The sequence below is a fragment of the Pelmatolapia mariae genome, linkage group LG4 (genome assembly GCF_036321145.2).
Source record: "Pelmatolapia mariae isolate MD_Pm_ZW linkage group LG4, Pm_UMD_F_2, whole genome shotgun sequence".
NCBI classification, from domain to species: Eukaryota; Metazoa; Chordata; class Actinopteri; order Cichliformes; family Cichlidae; genus Pelmatolapia; species Pelmatolapia mariae.
Window position 1 is genome coordinate 33280929 of NC_086230.1, and position 16419 is coordinate 33297347.

Consider the following 16419-nt stretch of genomic DNA (forward strand, 5'->3'; position numbering starts at 1 on the left):
AGGATGAAGATGATGTCCTTCCTCCTCCCCTGGCATTTAAATCAGCCGCGATACCTGGGGGTGGAGCCGTTGGGCTCCTGCCTACCTCCTATCCAAAGTTAGCAGCAGGTCTTCATTTAGCCAATCAAACGAGGTTCAGTCAGTCTGCCTTCAAATTAAGAGCCCACGGTTGTTCTGGCTCAGCTTGATGACATGTATCTGCTAAAGTGATAACAAAATTGAGTTGGTTATTAGACAGAGGTGCTGAAGAGTGCCTACATTTCAGGATTTTTCAGCACTTCCTTGCATTAAAACTAACAATATAGAAAGTATAGAAACTTGGCTTCACATTAGTATGTAGCACACATGACCAATAACACTGGTTATTGGTCATGTTATCTGCTCTTCTACCTGCATTTTCTTGTACGTGGCATGCTTCTTTTACATGGACTGTACATAAAAGATGGACATGGCCTCTATGACTTCACCCATTGGTTTTGAACTCCTTCATGTCACTTTTGGACAGCCATAAGTGACCATATTTGGAGGAGAAGGTGGAGTACTAAATTATCAGGTAACTTTACCTGATAGTTTAGTTTCTAGATAGGCCACACCCCCATTAATGCAAACTTTAAACCTTCATGCAATTTAAGCAGGTGAGTTATACAAACATTCTTCCTTGTATATCGGTTATGATAGAGACCAAAATTGTTTTATTTCAGGCTGTAAACATTTTTATTTCTGCTGTAAAGTTTCAACACATGAGTCTGCAGGAACTTAGGAGTCTCCAGTGGACATTAGAGGAACTGCAGGTTTCGTCTTCTTAAAAAAACATAATGTTTTTATCCCACTGTGTTTGTCAGAAACTCAGAGATTAAGCTTTTATGAGAATCACAAATTTAAAAACACCTTATTAGATCAAACTGTATAAAAGTCCATAAAATATTTTAAACTGGCTCCACACCTGAAACCCTTCTCTGTGTAAACTTAGGTCATTCACACAGTTTAAAATCATGCAAATCATTAAGTTTTATTGACGTTTTAAACAGTGTCTCAAATTTAAATAGCAGATACATCTGGGCTAGTTTTAGCACTGATGGCTCAGTTACATGTCATGTAGTCCAGACAAGTGTCAAAGGTCACGAGGAGAGAATAACTACAGGTTACAGCAATCGTAGTGTGAGCCGGATGTACAGACATAAAAAACAAGTCTCCATCTTTGTTCTTAAAACAAAACAACTAAAATAAAACGATTATTGTGTCCGAATCTGTTTCTCATTAATGCCAACATTTTACTTTTGTTTGCTTGTTCTTTGCTTCATGAAAGTCGAAATTCAATCCTTGCCAGACTATTTCAGTTCTTATTCATTTATTTAGATCATTTATTTTCATTATGATCATGGTTTAAGGAAATCCACTTTATGAAAAAGACAAATTCCTGGATTTTTCCTGGATATCCATCCTTTGGCAAGCCCTATTTTTAACCAGTTTTATTAACTGGGGTTTCATTTAATTAAGCTTAATTGACATTTTTGTTTATCAGACGGTCAGAAACATTAAGAATGGCTCAAAAGAGTGTGCCAAAAAATAATAATAATTAGGTTACTGTATGTGATCAGGAAGGTTTATGTGCACAGTCAACTCTATAGTCTGCAGCACAGACTGAAACAGTTTTGTGAATTTTACTCAATCACAGCTTAAATCTATGAGATTAAGTGATGGGGCTTTCACTGTATCACGTTTTTTCCTCTTCTAAAAATTGGCACTGACAGACAAAAGCGACTGAAATGATTACATTAATCCTGCTTTTGCATTTATTTTGAAAGGTTTACGCGCGTCAAGAAAATCTTGACTCCTGCTGGCTTGCCGTAGTCTATTTCCATGGTGACCACAGTAAACAAGAGCGCCGTTATCTGTTTAAATTAAAAGTTTCTCTGGGCTGTTTCTGGCCCGAAGGCTCAAATGTCCGTTCAGGCGGATCCTCCGGAGCAGGAGGAGACTGATCTGCTCTTCATTGTGTTTGAAGGATCCTCCCCGGAGGATGTGTCCCACGCCAGGCAGCTGTGGAGCTCCCTGTCCCTGCTGCCGCCGCTGGAGTCGCGGCTGGTGTCGGCGGATATCCACCAGAGGCTGCCGGTGTCTCGGCCGCAGCGCAGCGGCAGCACCGCCGCCGCCGGTCCCGCTCCGGAGCCGCAAAGAGTCCCCGATCCTCGGCAGAGGCAGGAGGAGAGGCAGCGGTACGCGGCCATGGGCGACCAGAGGAAGGAGATCCTGGCTCTGCTGAGGAGGCAGAGGGAGCGGAGGATCCAGAAGGAGCTGCTCTCTGTGGCCTTCAAGCCCAAAGGGAAGGTCGGCAGAGAAAACAAAGGAAAAGAAAAGCCTGAGGAGGACTCTGAGGAGGACAGAGAGCTGGTCAGGCAGCTTCAGTAGGAGGAAACTGAGAGTGTAGAGAGGAGCAGGTGTGTTTGAGATATTTCTGACTGCAGGATTAGTTTAAAGTGTTCAGACAACAAAACGTCTCACACACACACACTGCCTTAATATATCAAAACCAGTTTATCTATATGACTGCTAGCGTCTTCAGTATGGGCACACTATGGGAAAAACGGATATGTAAAGCAGTGTAAAAAAGTATTATAAAGGGGAGCCAAACCACTCTGGTGGCAACTAAATAATATTTTAAATACTGATCTGCTGGTGATCCAGTAGAACATCTGGAAGTCACAAAAAATGTCCAAAATGCACAAAAGGGACTAAAGTGGTTAAAAACTAAATTTTTCTAAAGAATGCACTTCTGTAAATATAGTTATATAATATTAAATAACATTACATTATGCAATAAAAGCTGCTATCCTAATTAAATGGTTCAGGTCATATCTTCTGTTCTATTACAGGTGTTCCTCAGGGATCCATTCTGGGACCTCTTTAAATCACTGGGCTGATAACATTCAAAGCCGGTGATTTTAAAGTATATCTGGTCATTAAAATGTTTAATTTTTGTTTAACTAAAAAATGAACCACATTACATTTATATGCAAAGAAAATGCTTTATAGGCCAAAATATTTTTGAGTAGTCACCAGCAGCCCGTCTAAGTTTAGGGGGTGAGTGTTCGATTAACATCCACTGCTGCTTGAAGAATTCTGTAAGGGGGGAACATGTTTGTTTTATATCCACATAATTGTATAGATATTTCCACCCAACAGCATCACTTTCATTGAAGAGACATGCCATATTACAAACTTTTACAAGTTTTATAAGCTTGTACGATCTAAGTCTTGCCAGGTTTTATTTAAAATTTAAAATGCACTCTTTATTGGAAAGGTAACAACCTCTGCTTTCTAAAAATATTCCTAAATGTCATGGACAAAAATAAAACCCATTTATTCTGCTGATGAGCTGCTGGGTCATAAGAAACTATATCTGCTAATTAGCCTCACACAGAGAACAGATGAGGCGTGTTTTGTAGTTTTAATCTGATTTTTTATGTAAATCAGAATAATCTGATTGTGTTTGGAGTGTTAGACTGATACTGGTGTCAGACACAGCATACACAGCAGTTTGCTTCAAACAGCATTACATAATGTGATGTGAAGCCTGTGTGGATATTCAAATTCCAAATGTCCAGTGGAGAAGGGCCGACCATAATAGGATAAGAAGAGTCCTGCTGACTGTTGACTTGAGCTAATTTGGTTAAAGTTTTCAAAGCACACAGAAGCCCATCGCCTACAAACACTCTTTAACCTGAGAGTAAGTCACTCTTAAGTGACTCTAAAGTGATCCTCCACTCAAAATCCAAGTATCCGAGTATCAACAATGCCCTTCAGCGCTGGCTATAATAAGAACGTCACTAGTACCTCTCCTAATGATCATTTCTTTTATGGCATCGTTGAAACTTTAATATTGGATGTTGTGGAGTTCCTAATGTGACCCAATCTTACCATAACCTTTGACAGAAGTTCGGTAAGGGCTTTGTTGCTTTATTACTTCTTCTTATGTCCTATTATTGGATTGTCAGTCATCTGTGAAGTACTTTGAAGTTCACCAACCTGCTTGAAATGTGCTTACAAGTATGATTCATTATTTTTCAAAGAGACCATTATGAACATCAACAGGCTTGGATCAGTATGATAGCTCACACAGAGTTTATATTACGATATGTGAGGTTTCAAAAACACCTCTCCTCTTATAGTGTGCTGTAAATGGAGAGAACCAATCCCATTGGTTCTCTCCATAGGGATTTGGATTATGAGTGAGAATACCGTGACCTACTTTGGGCTGCGACACTGTGAACGGTCCGACATCTTCCTTCTTTTAGATTTGGACGGCCTTAATTTGGAATACCTGCCAGTTTGTCCCGTTCAGCCGCGGCCTTTCTGAGAGGGCAGTTACGTCAGTAATTGCACTCAGATCTGTCTCTTGTCATCACCGTGGTCTGAAAACACCGTGATACTCAACTGGAGGTTCAAAATAGGACTTCTCCAAACCAGTGCTTGATGTCATAGTGGCTGTGTCCATCTTTTATGTACAGTCTATAACAGGGGTGGGGAAACTCTTGGCCGTTGAGGCCTGGAGTTCCCCACCCCTGGTCTATAAGACTACTTTTTTAAAGCCTTTGTCATCGTCAACTTGGTATTTGAATAAAAGCTTAGAGCTGTCGAGTTATCAGCTCATGCTAGAAGTGGTTATCTCGGTGGATCTCTGTCTCCTGCCCGGTCTCTTGACAAAACATGAAACAGTCGCGTAAAAGTAATGTGTGCACGCGCATAAACTGACATGTTTTACTTTGGTTTTTAACCTTCAGTATGCCACGAGTCTGCAGCACGTCTGTTTTCAAACCACCTCAGAGCTTTAAAAAACAAGGCAGCTGTTACTGTAGGAGTTTGTAGCTGAATAATTTGAATATGTTGAAGGTTTAAGTATTTATACACGTTTATGTGTTTTGATTAGGTTCTTTTTATTTAGCTTGTTACTTGGTCTTATTTTTCTTTTGGTTGTTTAGTTGTTTTTGAGAAGGTAGAGAGGTGCAGGACCAGCATGCACTAAAGAATCCATTTTTTTAGCAGTACAAAGGATAAAATAAACCATAAATTCCACTGATTTTATTTGAGTTCTTTTTCCTGCATACATTATTTGCTCATCATGCATCAGTGTCCTTTTAAATGGTGGTTTTTCAGTTTGAATGTGAGCAATAGCCACTACAGATGTAGTGTACAGTTGAACAGCGTTGGTGCCAAACACTGAATGAAAATTAAATAAATCTGTGAAAGTAAGTGCATCTGTGTGGGACTTGCACTTATCTTTTCTTGTTTTTCTTTCCTACAGCTCAAATAATTGTTTTTTCAGAGTTTCTTCTTTAAAGTTTAAGGGAAATATTTGGAAGCTTGATTTCAAATGTGATCTTTAACTTGAAAAGATTTCAGCAGCTGACGATTTAAAGATGATTTTAGAGGTGGTTGCAGTGACGACAATTCACCATAAGATGTCAGTAAAAGTTCATTTGTGGGAAATCTCCTGAGATGAAGCTGTTTATTTTCCACACTGCAATCCCTCCGATGGTTATTTGTTTGCTCAGACTACTTTCACCCAAATAATTTATCACGGCACCCTGCAGCTCCGAGGCTGCGCCGGTGGGTGATATCTCAGCTCAGCAGTCTCTCCTCTCTCAGGGCTGGAAAACAGATCGCTGTAATATCTGCCCGCCAGCTGTTGCCCGCTCTGTTTGCTGCATGTGCTTCATCACCGCTCTTATGAGACGCAGTTCTCTGAGGGAGTATTACGGTCAGTGGAAACTGATGTTCCTGATATTTACTTGGCATTTCACACAGAGCCAGGAGACTCTGGGAGCTGATCTGCTGAAGCCCGGTGTCGGAAACGTGTTGCTGAAAATCCAACTTCTTCTCTGTCAGGAGAAACTTCTTTAAAAATACATGAAGCTTTCATAAATTCTTAAATGCTGTAAACAGGATCTGTGGGCGAATCAAATGTTAAACCTTCTTTGTAAATATTTTCTGATGATCTGAATCAATGATGTTTTATTCCCTGATGTCATTTCCTTTCTTTAAACATATTTCCCATAAATACTTAATACTCACATATTAATTATTTAAAAGACACGACTCTTATTGCATATAATAAACCCCATTAAATGATGCAAATAAACATTTGTTACTGCATCTCAGTGCTTTATCCATCCATCCATTTTCTCTTATTTTCTCTTATCCTGACCTGGTCACCTGAGCAAGAATTCCCAGACCTCCCTTTTCCCAGCCACCTCCTCCAGCTTATCCGAGGGAACACCGAGGCGTTCCCAGGCCAGCTGAGAGATGTAATCTCTTTAGCATGTCCTGGGTCTGCCTCGGGGCCTCCTCCCAGTGGGACATGCCCAAAACGCATCATTTTCAGATGCGCGAAACACCTCAACTCGCTCCTTTTGAGGTGGAGGAGTAGCAGCTCTATTTCCACTGCTCATGCTCTTGTTTTTTCTGTGTCTACCCAGAGCTCGTGACCATGGGTGAGGGCAGGGACGTAGATCGACCGATAATTTGACAGCTTAGCTCTCTCTCCTCTCCAGTACCCTGGCGTAGAGAGGAGCCTGAAGAATGTAACCCCCTCCTGTAGTTGGAACACACCCTCTGGTCCCCTCTCTTAAAGATGGGAACACTACCCCAGTCTGCCAATCCAGAGGCACCGCCCCAGATCTCCACATTGTAGAGGCACATCAACCAGGACGGCCCTACAACCACCAGAACCTTTAGGAACTCAGGGCGAACCCCACCCTCTGTGATCTCACCCATCACTGAGGAAGTTCAACAACTTTCTGACTATCTCACCTTTTATATGAGTCTGGGGTTCCTACTGAAGATTACAGTTTTTAAAACTGCTAAAAGAAAGTATTATATATTCTTACTGTTATATTGTGGACTGTTTTATTGGCAGATAAATTCTTGTGATGAAAAAAACCGTTACATGTAAATGGGAAAACTTCAATACTGATTACTAAACTTACTAAATTTAAAAGTATTGTATATATGGTGCAGTCAAAGTTTACATACATTCATCCTGGTGATGTAGCAGCTCATCCAGCTCATGCTCCTCCTTTAGTTGGCCATTGTGTGCGGCTTTAAGTAAAGTCTACCTGATCAACACGGTAGGAGAGGCAGGGATTCAGAAACAGCAAAATTACAAGCTGTTAAACCAAAACAAAGCTGAAAGATGCTAAAAATCTTCATCAAGTTCTTTGGCTTATATTTCTTCACTGAGCATGCCCTCTCACTTGACATTTAGTCATTTGAGCCACTGCCAATATGAAATTATTGATCTATGCATCTTAAAATGTAACATATTTGCATATTTGGGAAGAAGAAAAAGAACTTTGAGTTCTCCTCAGACCTCCTCCGCTGTTGGTGATGCATGCTGCGCTCATGCAGTCTCCAAATGGTGACATAAACCTCTTGTTTGGCACTAAATGAGGTACAGCACAGTCTCAGTCCTTGGAGGATATCGTACATTAGATGCATATTTCTGTGCTGCCCCTGGGACTAATGGGGCTTGATGATAGTAATGCTTCATCTCAAGGAGGACCTGCATTTTTAAGTGCGTACAAACAAGCTGACTGCGTGACCTTCTCTGTTAATGACAGCGCAGCATTACATAAGAGCTTTTAAACACTGCAGCGAGGTTGGATATACATCAGTGGGTGTTGTTTTCAGCCTATGTGGCATAAGTAATACAAATAAATTAGCTGCAGATGAGCTGGAAGTAGGTTATTTGTTTCCATTAGAAACAAGGAGGACTCATAATGAGACAATTTATTTTCAGCGAGGCCTACCCCGGTGATCGATGCCCTGTATTCTCATGAATTCATCTTGGCCTGGACTCAGTCTCACTCTGGGATTTCCAGGGAGTGATCAATATCCTTCCTATTGACAGTGACCTTGTCTGTGAGGTCACCCGGTGGATCTGTGTTTGGACCTCGAGCTTTCACAGAAAACTGATTAGACTGCATGTCTTCTTGGATTTCAGAGTTCAGTTCAGTCCAATTGCTCATCCCTTCCTGTGGCATGAGTCAGGAGACTGAAGTGTTCTCACTGTGGCAATAAACACTGTGAACAACTACCTTCTTCAGACAGCTTCCTCCTTTTGAGATGAGATCAAACACAGAGACAAAAGAGGAAACCGGCTTTCAAAGTTTTCATTCAGTGCTGTTGTAATGCACTGTTACATAAAAGCTAACCTTTTCCAAGCATGTAGGTGCTTTAATACTTGAAATCCAGACAGCAAGGAGACAAATTTAACTGTGTAATGAACTAAAGTCCAATATTCAGCCTTTTTTAGCTCAGTTTTGGTCTCCACCATCTTCTGTCTGCGACTATTTAGCTGCTAAATCCTCCAGCTGTTCATTACCTTACGTTTAGTTATGTTGAGCAGGTCGTTTACAGCAGCTTTCTGTGTAAACCGCTGCCCACTGCAGCTGAAAACAAAGACATGAACAGTGAAAAACCCAGGCGATAATTCTTTGGAGCATCACTGTGATTAGCTGCCCTGAGATTTAACGCTGTTGCATTCACCATCAGTTGTGGCCACTTTATGTTTAAGCGGTTGGTTAAAGTTATTTAACTGGATTAAATCTTGACTGGGCTGATGTAAAACACATTTAGCTGAAGAGCTTTAGTAACTTTTGAGCCACATCAGCAGTGTTTTACAGTCTGTCTCATCCATCTGAAGCTACAGCCGATCAAACATCCCTGAGCAGCGAAGCAGTTTAGTGCAGCTCTGAGACGAATCAGGTGAATCCTAAAAGACATCTGAAAGTCAGAGAGCAGCCGCGTATTATGTTCTTTAAAAGTGGAACTATTTTACAAGCCTGCTACTTATCAACTGTAAAACATCCCACTGGCTGTGTAACCTTTATTGGAGAGGAGGCAGCTGTGTGTCACTTCATTTTCAGCTCAAACTCAGGGACGTGGCTTTGGAAAGCCAGCGCTGCGTCGCTGTGATTTGTGTGGCTCTACAGTTTACTGACCGTGAGGTTTATTTATTCATTTTTTTATGCGTGCTCTGGTCTTGTATTACACAAACATGAACGTCATCAATGCTCTTCTCTAACAGAGCAAATGAAGCACTTCAATGTCATTGTATGCAGGTCTGTTCTCACATCACACAACAGAAGCTTTGTGGCTATTCAGAACATCAGCTTAAAATAATTATATTTATTATTTAGAAAAATATTCTCCTCTGTCCACACCTGCTCATCAAACCACAGCAGCAACAACAACAACAAAACTAAAAACAGGACTCTACAAACCATCAAGAGGTTACAAAAGGTAGGCGTGGAGGCTTACAAAAACCTCATGACAACAGGCAAAGTGTATTTACTTTAATTTTTGTACAGATAAAAACAACAGAAAATTAATTCCTAAAGATAAAAGTAGCAATTTTAGACCATTAGGGGGCAGAAATGCCACTTTTTACAGCCAGCAGATGTTGACATTTAAACATTTTATTACAACATCCAGTAGATACAGAACAACACTGTAAGTCCAATATTGACCTTTCTTGGCAGTAAATATTGTTTTTCACCCACACATGGCAGGTTATAACATCAAACCAAAGTAATCTGGTTTGATGTTATAATCGCGGATAGGTTTATTCACCTCTGAAATGACTACACCTTGCATCATTTTGCAGATGTGACGTGCTGGATACAGGAATGATTTTGAAGATATCTCATACATCTGTTAGGCCAATATATCCAGCTGTATGTGTCAAATTATCTTTCAGGACGTTTTAAAGAACTGGATGGCAGCCAGTTGTCTGTCTTGAAAAGCACAAAAAACTGAAGATCTTCTCTGAATCTCGGACCCGTTTCACCTTCAGTTCTCCCAGCTGTGAGACATCTGGTGGTAATTCTGATGAGGCACGTCAGCCATCTTGAAAAAAATTGTTTTTATCACCTGTGCAACATCACCTGTCTTAAATATGCTGAGTCTCAATTTGAAATGGAAATTGTCATACATGCTTATTTTTGTCATGCTTTGATTATTTTCATTTTTCATTCCTCTGCCTGAGAAATCCTCCCTGGATCACTTTCAAACGGTCTGCAGTGCTGTTGTAAGGCCCTCTCAAAGGTCCCACGTGACACTGACGCTGTCTTAAACTCCTTAAGTTTAGGGTTCAGTTTAAGATTTTGGTGATCACTTTCAGAGTTCTTCATGGTCAGGTTTTTTTCTAAATTTCTACATTGATACAAAACAGTGGGGTCTCTGTGGTCAGCTGATCACTGCTCGTTCGCAGTACCTCGGTCCGGGTTAAGGACTAAGACAAACGAGGCTTTTGAGGAACTCACTCTGACTGGATTTAAGATCTGTGGACAACTTTGATAACTTTAAAAAAGCTTAAAGGTACAGATGTCTAATTTTTTAGGTTATTTGATAGAAAAAAACACTTTTGTAGTATTCAGACCTTCAGACTCAAGATATGATATTAATTACTCAGATGCAGCAGATTAGACACATAACCCTCCCGTTTCTGTATGAGAGTTTATTCACAGAGTCCAACAAGTTACATCCACGTCAAAGATAGTTTCACTAACACTGGCTGACAGCAACCAGTGTCAGCTAACAACAGCTAAAAGGGGCTCATAGCAACTAACTTTGGCTAACAGCAGCTAACAGAGGCAAAACAGTAGCACTTACCGACATAAAAGTTTAGCATAAGCTCAACAACTCACCTCAGTATTGCCGTCATTGGACAAAAGTAAGCAGCTTCACTGACTCATCGACTCGTATCAGACGCGTTTCAGAAAGTTTCACAGTAAACAGTGGACTGACAGCCTTCCACAGATAGTGAGAAACCTCTGGGGCTGACACAGTCCAGAGTCACTTTGCTATCTGCGTACACTCACTATAGGTGAATGGTGAGAGTATCTCGTTTTAAGTTGATCTAATTCATTGCTAAATGCTCATTTTATTAAAAATATAGTCTGTACAAAACTGTTTTTTTTTTTTTTACATAAATAATGGTAAAAACATGCCAGCTGGCTGTGGTCATTATGGAGGACAGTCTATATGAAATCTCCTGGCATCTACCAGTGAAACCTTTACACTCTGTTACATTAAGACCCACCTGTGCAGGCTCACTTTAATTTAGATTTATTCAATTTAGATTTATTTATTGTTGCATCTTGCAGCACGTTGGGACTTGTGTTTCTGAGTGTGTTTCCTTCTTTTGTGTGCTTTCTGTGTTGCCCCAGTCGCTGCTAAAATGCTTGTGTAGATATATTTGGCCTCTTTCAGTTATTTCAGGTTTAATTTTGAAGGTTGTGTCCTCATGCTGCTTTCCATTTTTTTACTTCCTTCCCTTGTTCTTTGCTGTCTGCTGTAATTATTATCTGCTTGAGTTCACCTTTCCTGGTTATCCTTCTCCCTGGAGTATATTTAGACTGCGTTCGTGGTGCAGAAACACTTTAATATTCAGATGAATTTCCCATGCGTCATTATATCTGAGTGGACAAAGCGGAAAGGAAATTCTTGCTGTGACATTAGTGAATAAATCACCTTCTTTCAGCGCTAGATTAATCTACTGAACACACACCAAAGAGACTGATTGCTGCACACAAACACAAAAACACAGCACCAGCCATTCATTTTAATCACAGCTCCATTGTTGAAGTGACGGTTTGGAAATGAAGCGCTTGTCTCCTCCTTATTATTTTCTGCATGTCTCTGAGTGGTGAAGATGTCACAAACAGGTGATTGCACTGATCAGTATTGATTACGCCACACTATTGATTATATAAGTACCTGCTGGTTTCACAGACCGCCTGTTCCAGCAGGCACACCTTTTATTAACAGCTATGTTTGCTGCATTCATGCAATGTTTGGGTGAATGAGACTGAATGTTTTTCTGAGAGTAAAGCTGCGCAGAGTTTAAAAATCTTAATTAGCCAATTTAGTTAATTAGCTGAACCAAACAACCATTTTAAGAAAATAGCTCAGCAGCAGCAGATTCACACTGAGGAAGAAGAGGAGACACACAGCAGAAGTTTAATAACTTTCCTTTTATCCAGGAGGCAGATACTAAGCATCCGTAAGACTCCAGCAAATAAAATGCTTCCAAGGTTTTAGACATTTTTAATAAAAAAGTGAGTAAATGTTTAAATATTTGGACTGTGTGTGGGTAGCTCCATGATTTTATCAGTGTGTCGTGAGATTATATATCACTGGATGTTTTCCTCTCAGTAATAATCGCTGGGCAGCCATGTTGTCAGCAGTTTATTAAATCTATTTTTTTTTCAGATGATGCTGCTGTTTGAAATGGGCTATATCTCAAAATACATCATCCAATCTTAAAGCCTGATAAGCGACTACGGGTGAAATAAACTTTTGTAAACTTTAGGTGAGCGACTGAAGCAGCTACCAGTGAGAGTGAAGGATACCCATGATTGACATATGACCTGGTGTAAATACATCAAAGGGTCACCTAGGCAACCAGAGCCACGAATACCCACAAGCAACCAGCTTCAAAGTGACGGTTCCAGTTTGTACGCAGCTTAAGAGTCAACAAGTTATTCATAGCTGAGCTGCACAGCAGGTATCTGTCCAAGTCCAAGGTACGCACTCAGTGTTGACGCTGTAGCATCAACCGAATGAGACCTCAGTCACAAAACCCCAGAGTCCAGTTTATGTCCATCTGTTTTGAGGGGAAAGTGACCCATTAGTAAAACCCTTGTGATTGTTTGATTGCTAGCAGATTGTTAGAGTCCCCTGTTGTTTGTGGAATGTGGATGTCAGCAAACTTTCACCAGCTGCTCTCTGAGCGCTAGAGAAACTCGGAAAGTCTGATGGAAACCAGAATCGCAGACAGTTTAGCCTTCATAGTGAAGGTTTTTTGTCTTTTGAAACTGCAGGTGACCGCAGCAATCATAGAGGTTATCCGGTCTTTATGTGATGACGTGATGAATCCTGCTTCCGGGCCCAAACTACCCTGCGTTCAATAAGGCTTTAACATGTTTAATGCTTTGTATCTTGTTCTATTTAATCTCAACAAGGGCCTAAAAACAGTCAGTGATCACTGTCGGCCTCTCTCGGTTTTTATTACCGCTAATCATTTTAAAGCTCAGTTTTTAAACCTTACGATGTAACTACAGCCCAGCCCATGCAGCAGTATATTAATGACTAACCTCGTATTGTGGATGGATTATCTCAGTTGTTCTCCTGACTGAAGTTCGGCACGTTTACAGCATCCTGCCATGTGATTGCATTTGTCCCTGACCATCAAGAATCGTCACGTTAACTTTTATCGAGTGGAAAAAAGTTAGCATTTATCCTCCAGCTTCACTGTTTATATTATGCTAACATAACTGTGTCGCGTTACTGTAATCCGATTACTTTTTTCAAGTAACGAGTAAAGTAAGGGATTACTATTGCAAAAAAGGTAATTAGATTACCGTTACTTTCCCGTAAGCACGCTGCGTTACTGCGTTACTAAAACCGTGATTTTTTTGCGAGAGTGTCTCATGACAATGACGTAAGTGAGTGCGACGTTCGTGACAACAGCTGTGTGCAGATCAACAATGGATCATATATCGAGTGCGGGAGAGAGTGTGAGCGTGCAGCGTTTAAAGCGTGGAAGTACTGACCTTACTTTGAGTTTGATTCCGTAAAAAGTGACAAAAACATTAGCGTCCGCTGTTCACTGCGTGAGAAGAAAACTTCTTTTTACAGCGAAAAAACCCCTAAACGTCCGAGCGAGCACCGAGTGCGCTACCACGGAATGTGGAACTCACAGAGAAACTGCCGTATCCTTCCACTGACCGCTGCGGCACACCTGCACCAGGGCAAACCTCCGCCTGCCCCACTCCTGCTATACAGGTGAAAATAGAGCAACAGGACCGCTGAGTCTTTGATTTTATTTATTTTCTGCTGTGTTTTACTTGCATCTATTTGAAAGACTGAGTGTAAACACAAAAAACTATTTTATTTTATGTGCTGGAATGTGCAGAAAATAGGTTTAAATTGTTAAACAAATTTCTTCCAGTCAGAGAATGTTGCATATAATTTAATTTTTGCTTGATGCATAAAGTTAAAAGATCAAAATTAATAAAACAAGTTTTAAAAAGAGACTTTTTCATTTGATTACATTTTATATGATGGATTAGGCAGAAAGTAGAATTGGGCTGAAAGATCTATCGCTTTATTACCCATTTAGGGGATAAATCATGATTTTAAAAAGTAACTAAGTAACTAATTACTTTTGAAAATAAGTAATCAGTAAAGTAACGGCATTACTTTTTGGGGGGGTCAAGTAACTTGACCAACACTGGTCGCTAGCGATCATGTAGCACATCATTATATACCAGCTAGCCAAACTTCAGTAATCCTACAAACGTCACTGCTGTTTACTTTCCTGTCTTCATTTATGTTGGAAGTGATAGCAGAGCTGTACGTTTGAATTTGTTTCAGAAATCTCTCAGTCAGAACAGGCTATATTATATTTAGATGGAAGCTAGCGGGCTAACTCCCTGCTAACTTCTAACTCCGTTAAGTTAAATAAATTCCATTTTCATGGATGCCTGGATGTTAAACTTAATTGTTACACCTGGTAGAGCAGCCACACTGATCATTTTATTACAGATGAAAGAATTTAGACAGTTTTTCAACTCTCGGTAATGCTGCAGTGATCATTTGACTTTGGGACCTGAAGCGGAGTTTGGGCCCAGGGACGGCTAATGACGTCAGACTTGAAGACCGGATTGGTGCAGCACGCTCTTTATTACCACCCAATGTTTTCACCCAGTGACATCCAGAAACCACTCACCAGCCACATTTTTCCCTACAAGTTGTGATTCACTAGCTGTGCCCACATCCTCATTTTAGGTTAATATTTAGGTGAATATCAAGGTAATTTGGGAATTTTAAAGATTTCTTTGAATTCTTCCAGGGTGAAGTGATTGTACAGTGTACATCTTTCGTCCTTTTTCAGCTGCTTCCTTTAGAGGTCGCCGCAACGGATCATCTGCCTGTATCCCAGCATCCTCCTCTGCCACACCAATCTTCTCCATGTCCTCTTTCACTACATCTATGAATCTTCACTCTTTTCCTCCTGCCTGGCAGCTCCATATTCCGTGATGATTTTCTGATATTAGTTCATGTTTTATTCAGTTTGTTCTGAGACCTGGGATTCAGCCCATAAAGTCAGAAGGTTTTTTACAGAGAGCCAGAGCTGAGGGCCCTCTAACCGCAGACTTCCGTAGAACCAGAAGTCTCTTTCTGGCCTTCGGGAATTTCCCCACAGACATCATGACATCACGGTGGCTATGTCCACCTTCTCTATACAGTCTCTGGATTTTATTGGTATATGTGTGATGTAAAAATCTGATGAAATGACTCAACCAAGACAAGAAAACTGAGAAAAATACAAATAATCTGTTAGTCACCTGAACAGACGAGAACAGTCACTAACAGTGTAGCGCTGCCTGAAGATGCCCAGTGTGTGTGTTATGTAAGTGCATGGATTGGAAACAGCCAGGATTGTTTTGGCTGAGATTTTGGGACCAACGTAATCCAAACAGAGCGTCTAAAGCTGCCTGACTGAAAACGGTCGGTTTGTGGAAGGTGATGAGTCCTCTGTACACCGGTGTCTGTTCAAAAATAAAAAATGAGCATTGAATCTGCTTACTTAAATATTTATGATATATTTTAATGAAATATTAAGTACACTGTATCATTTATGACATTGAATTTGTTTTAAATCAATGAATTTTATCTCCATGTTTAATTCACTGACTGACTAAAACATTAAAATCTGTATTTTAGACCTTCAGCTGTTATAAGTCCTTTAATATCTCTTTACACAGACTGTTCATGTGCACTCTAATGATTCATTCAAGGGAGAAAATTAAATAATATGAGGGCAAATTTACTAATCCGAGTGCATGAAATCTCGAGTTCCAATTTTAAAAAGTAATTAGCATTATTACCTGAACTGTTTTGATTTGTTCCGCCACGCCGACCTGCATTTATGGATTTCTCTCCCGCCCACATCTTACAGACGTGTTGATTAGACTCGCTTTGATCCATAACATCTGATGTGATGAATGGACTCTGTGGCGCGTGATGGCCGGCAGACATGCAGAGAGGGAGGATTAGCTGAGCGAGTTAAATCAGGATAAATGGAGTCGCAGAGAGAGAGAGATTATTAACCTCCCAGTCAGACACACATTGAAGGAAACGGGTAAGGTCTCCACAGCCTTTTATCAGCACTTTTATGTATGGCATGGGTATTATGGGTCAGTTACACTTATTAAAAATGGGACGCTAACTTCCTCTGAACTCTGACAAATCACGGCTGCTTGGTGATTGCACTGAGTAGTTCCACCAGCTGATCTGGTGCGGGGCGACCTGTCTCAGCTGCGATCCGACTTGAACTGGTCTCCAGCA

The 16419-nt window shown here is 40.6% G+C and overlaps 1 protein-coding gene across 1 annotated transcript; it reads left to right on the forward strand.

Annotated features, from left to right (window-relative positions):
• Positions 1–1941: 1941 nt before the first annotated feature.
• Positions 1942–2454, forward strand: hoatz (HOATZ cilia and flagella associated protein). Its single transcript, XM_063470878.1, has one exon. The coding sequence runs from the start codon at positions 1942–1944 to the stop codon at positions 2407–2409; it is 468 nt and encodes a 155-aa protein (XP_063326948.1). The 3' UTR covers positions 2410–2454.
• The last annotated feature ends 13965 nt before the right edge of the window (positions 2455–16419 follow it).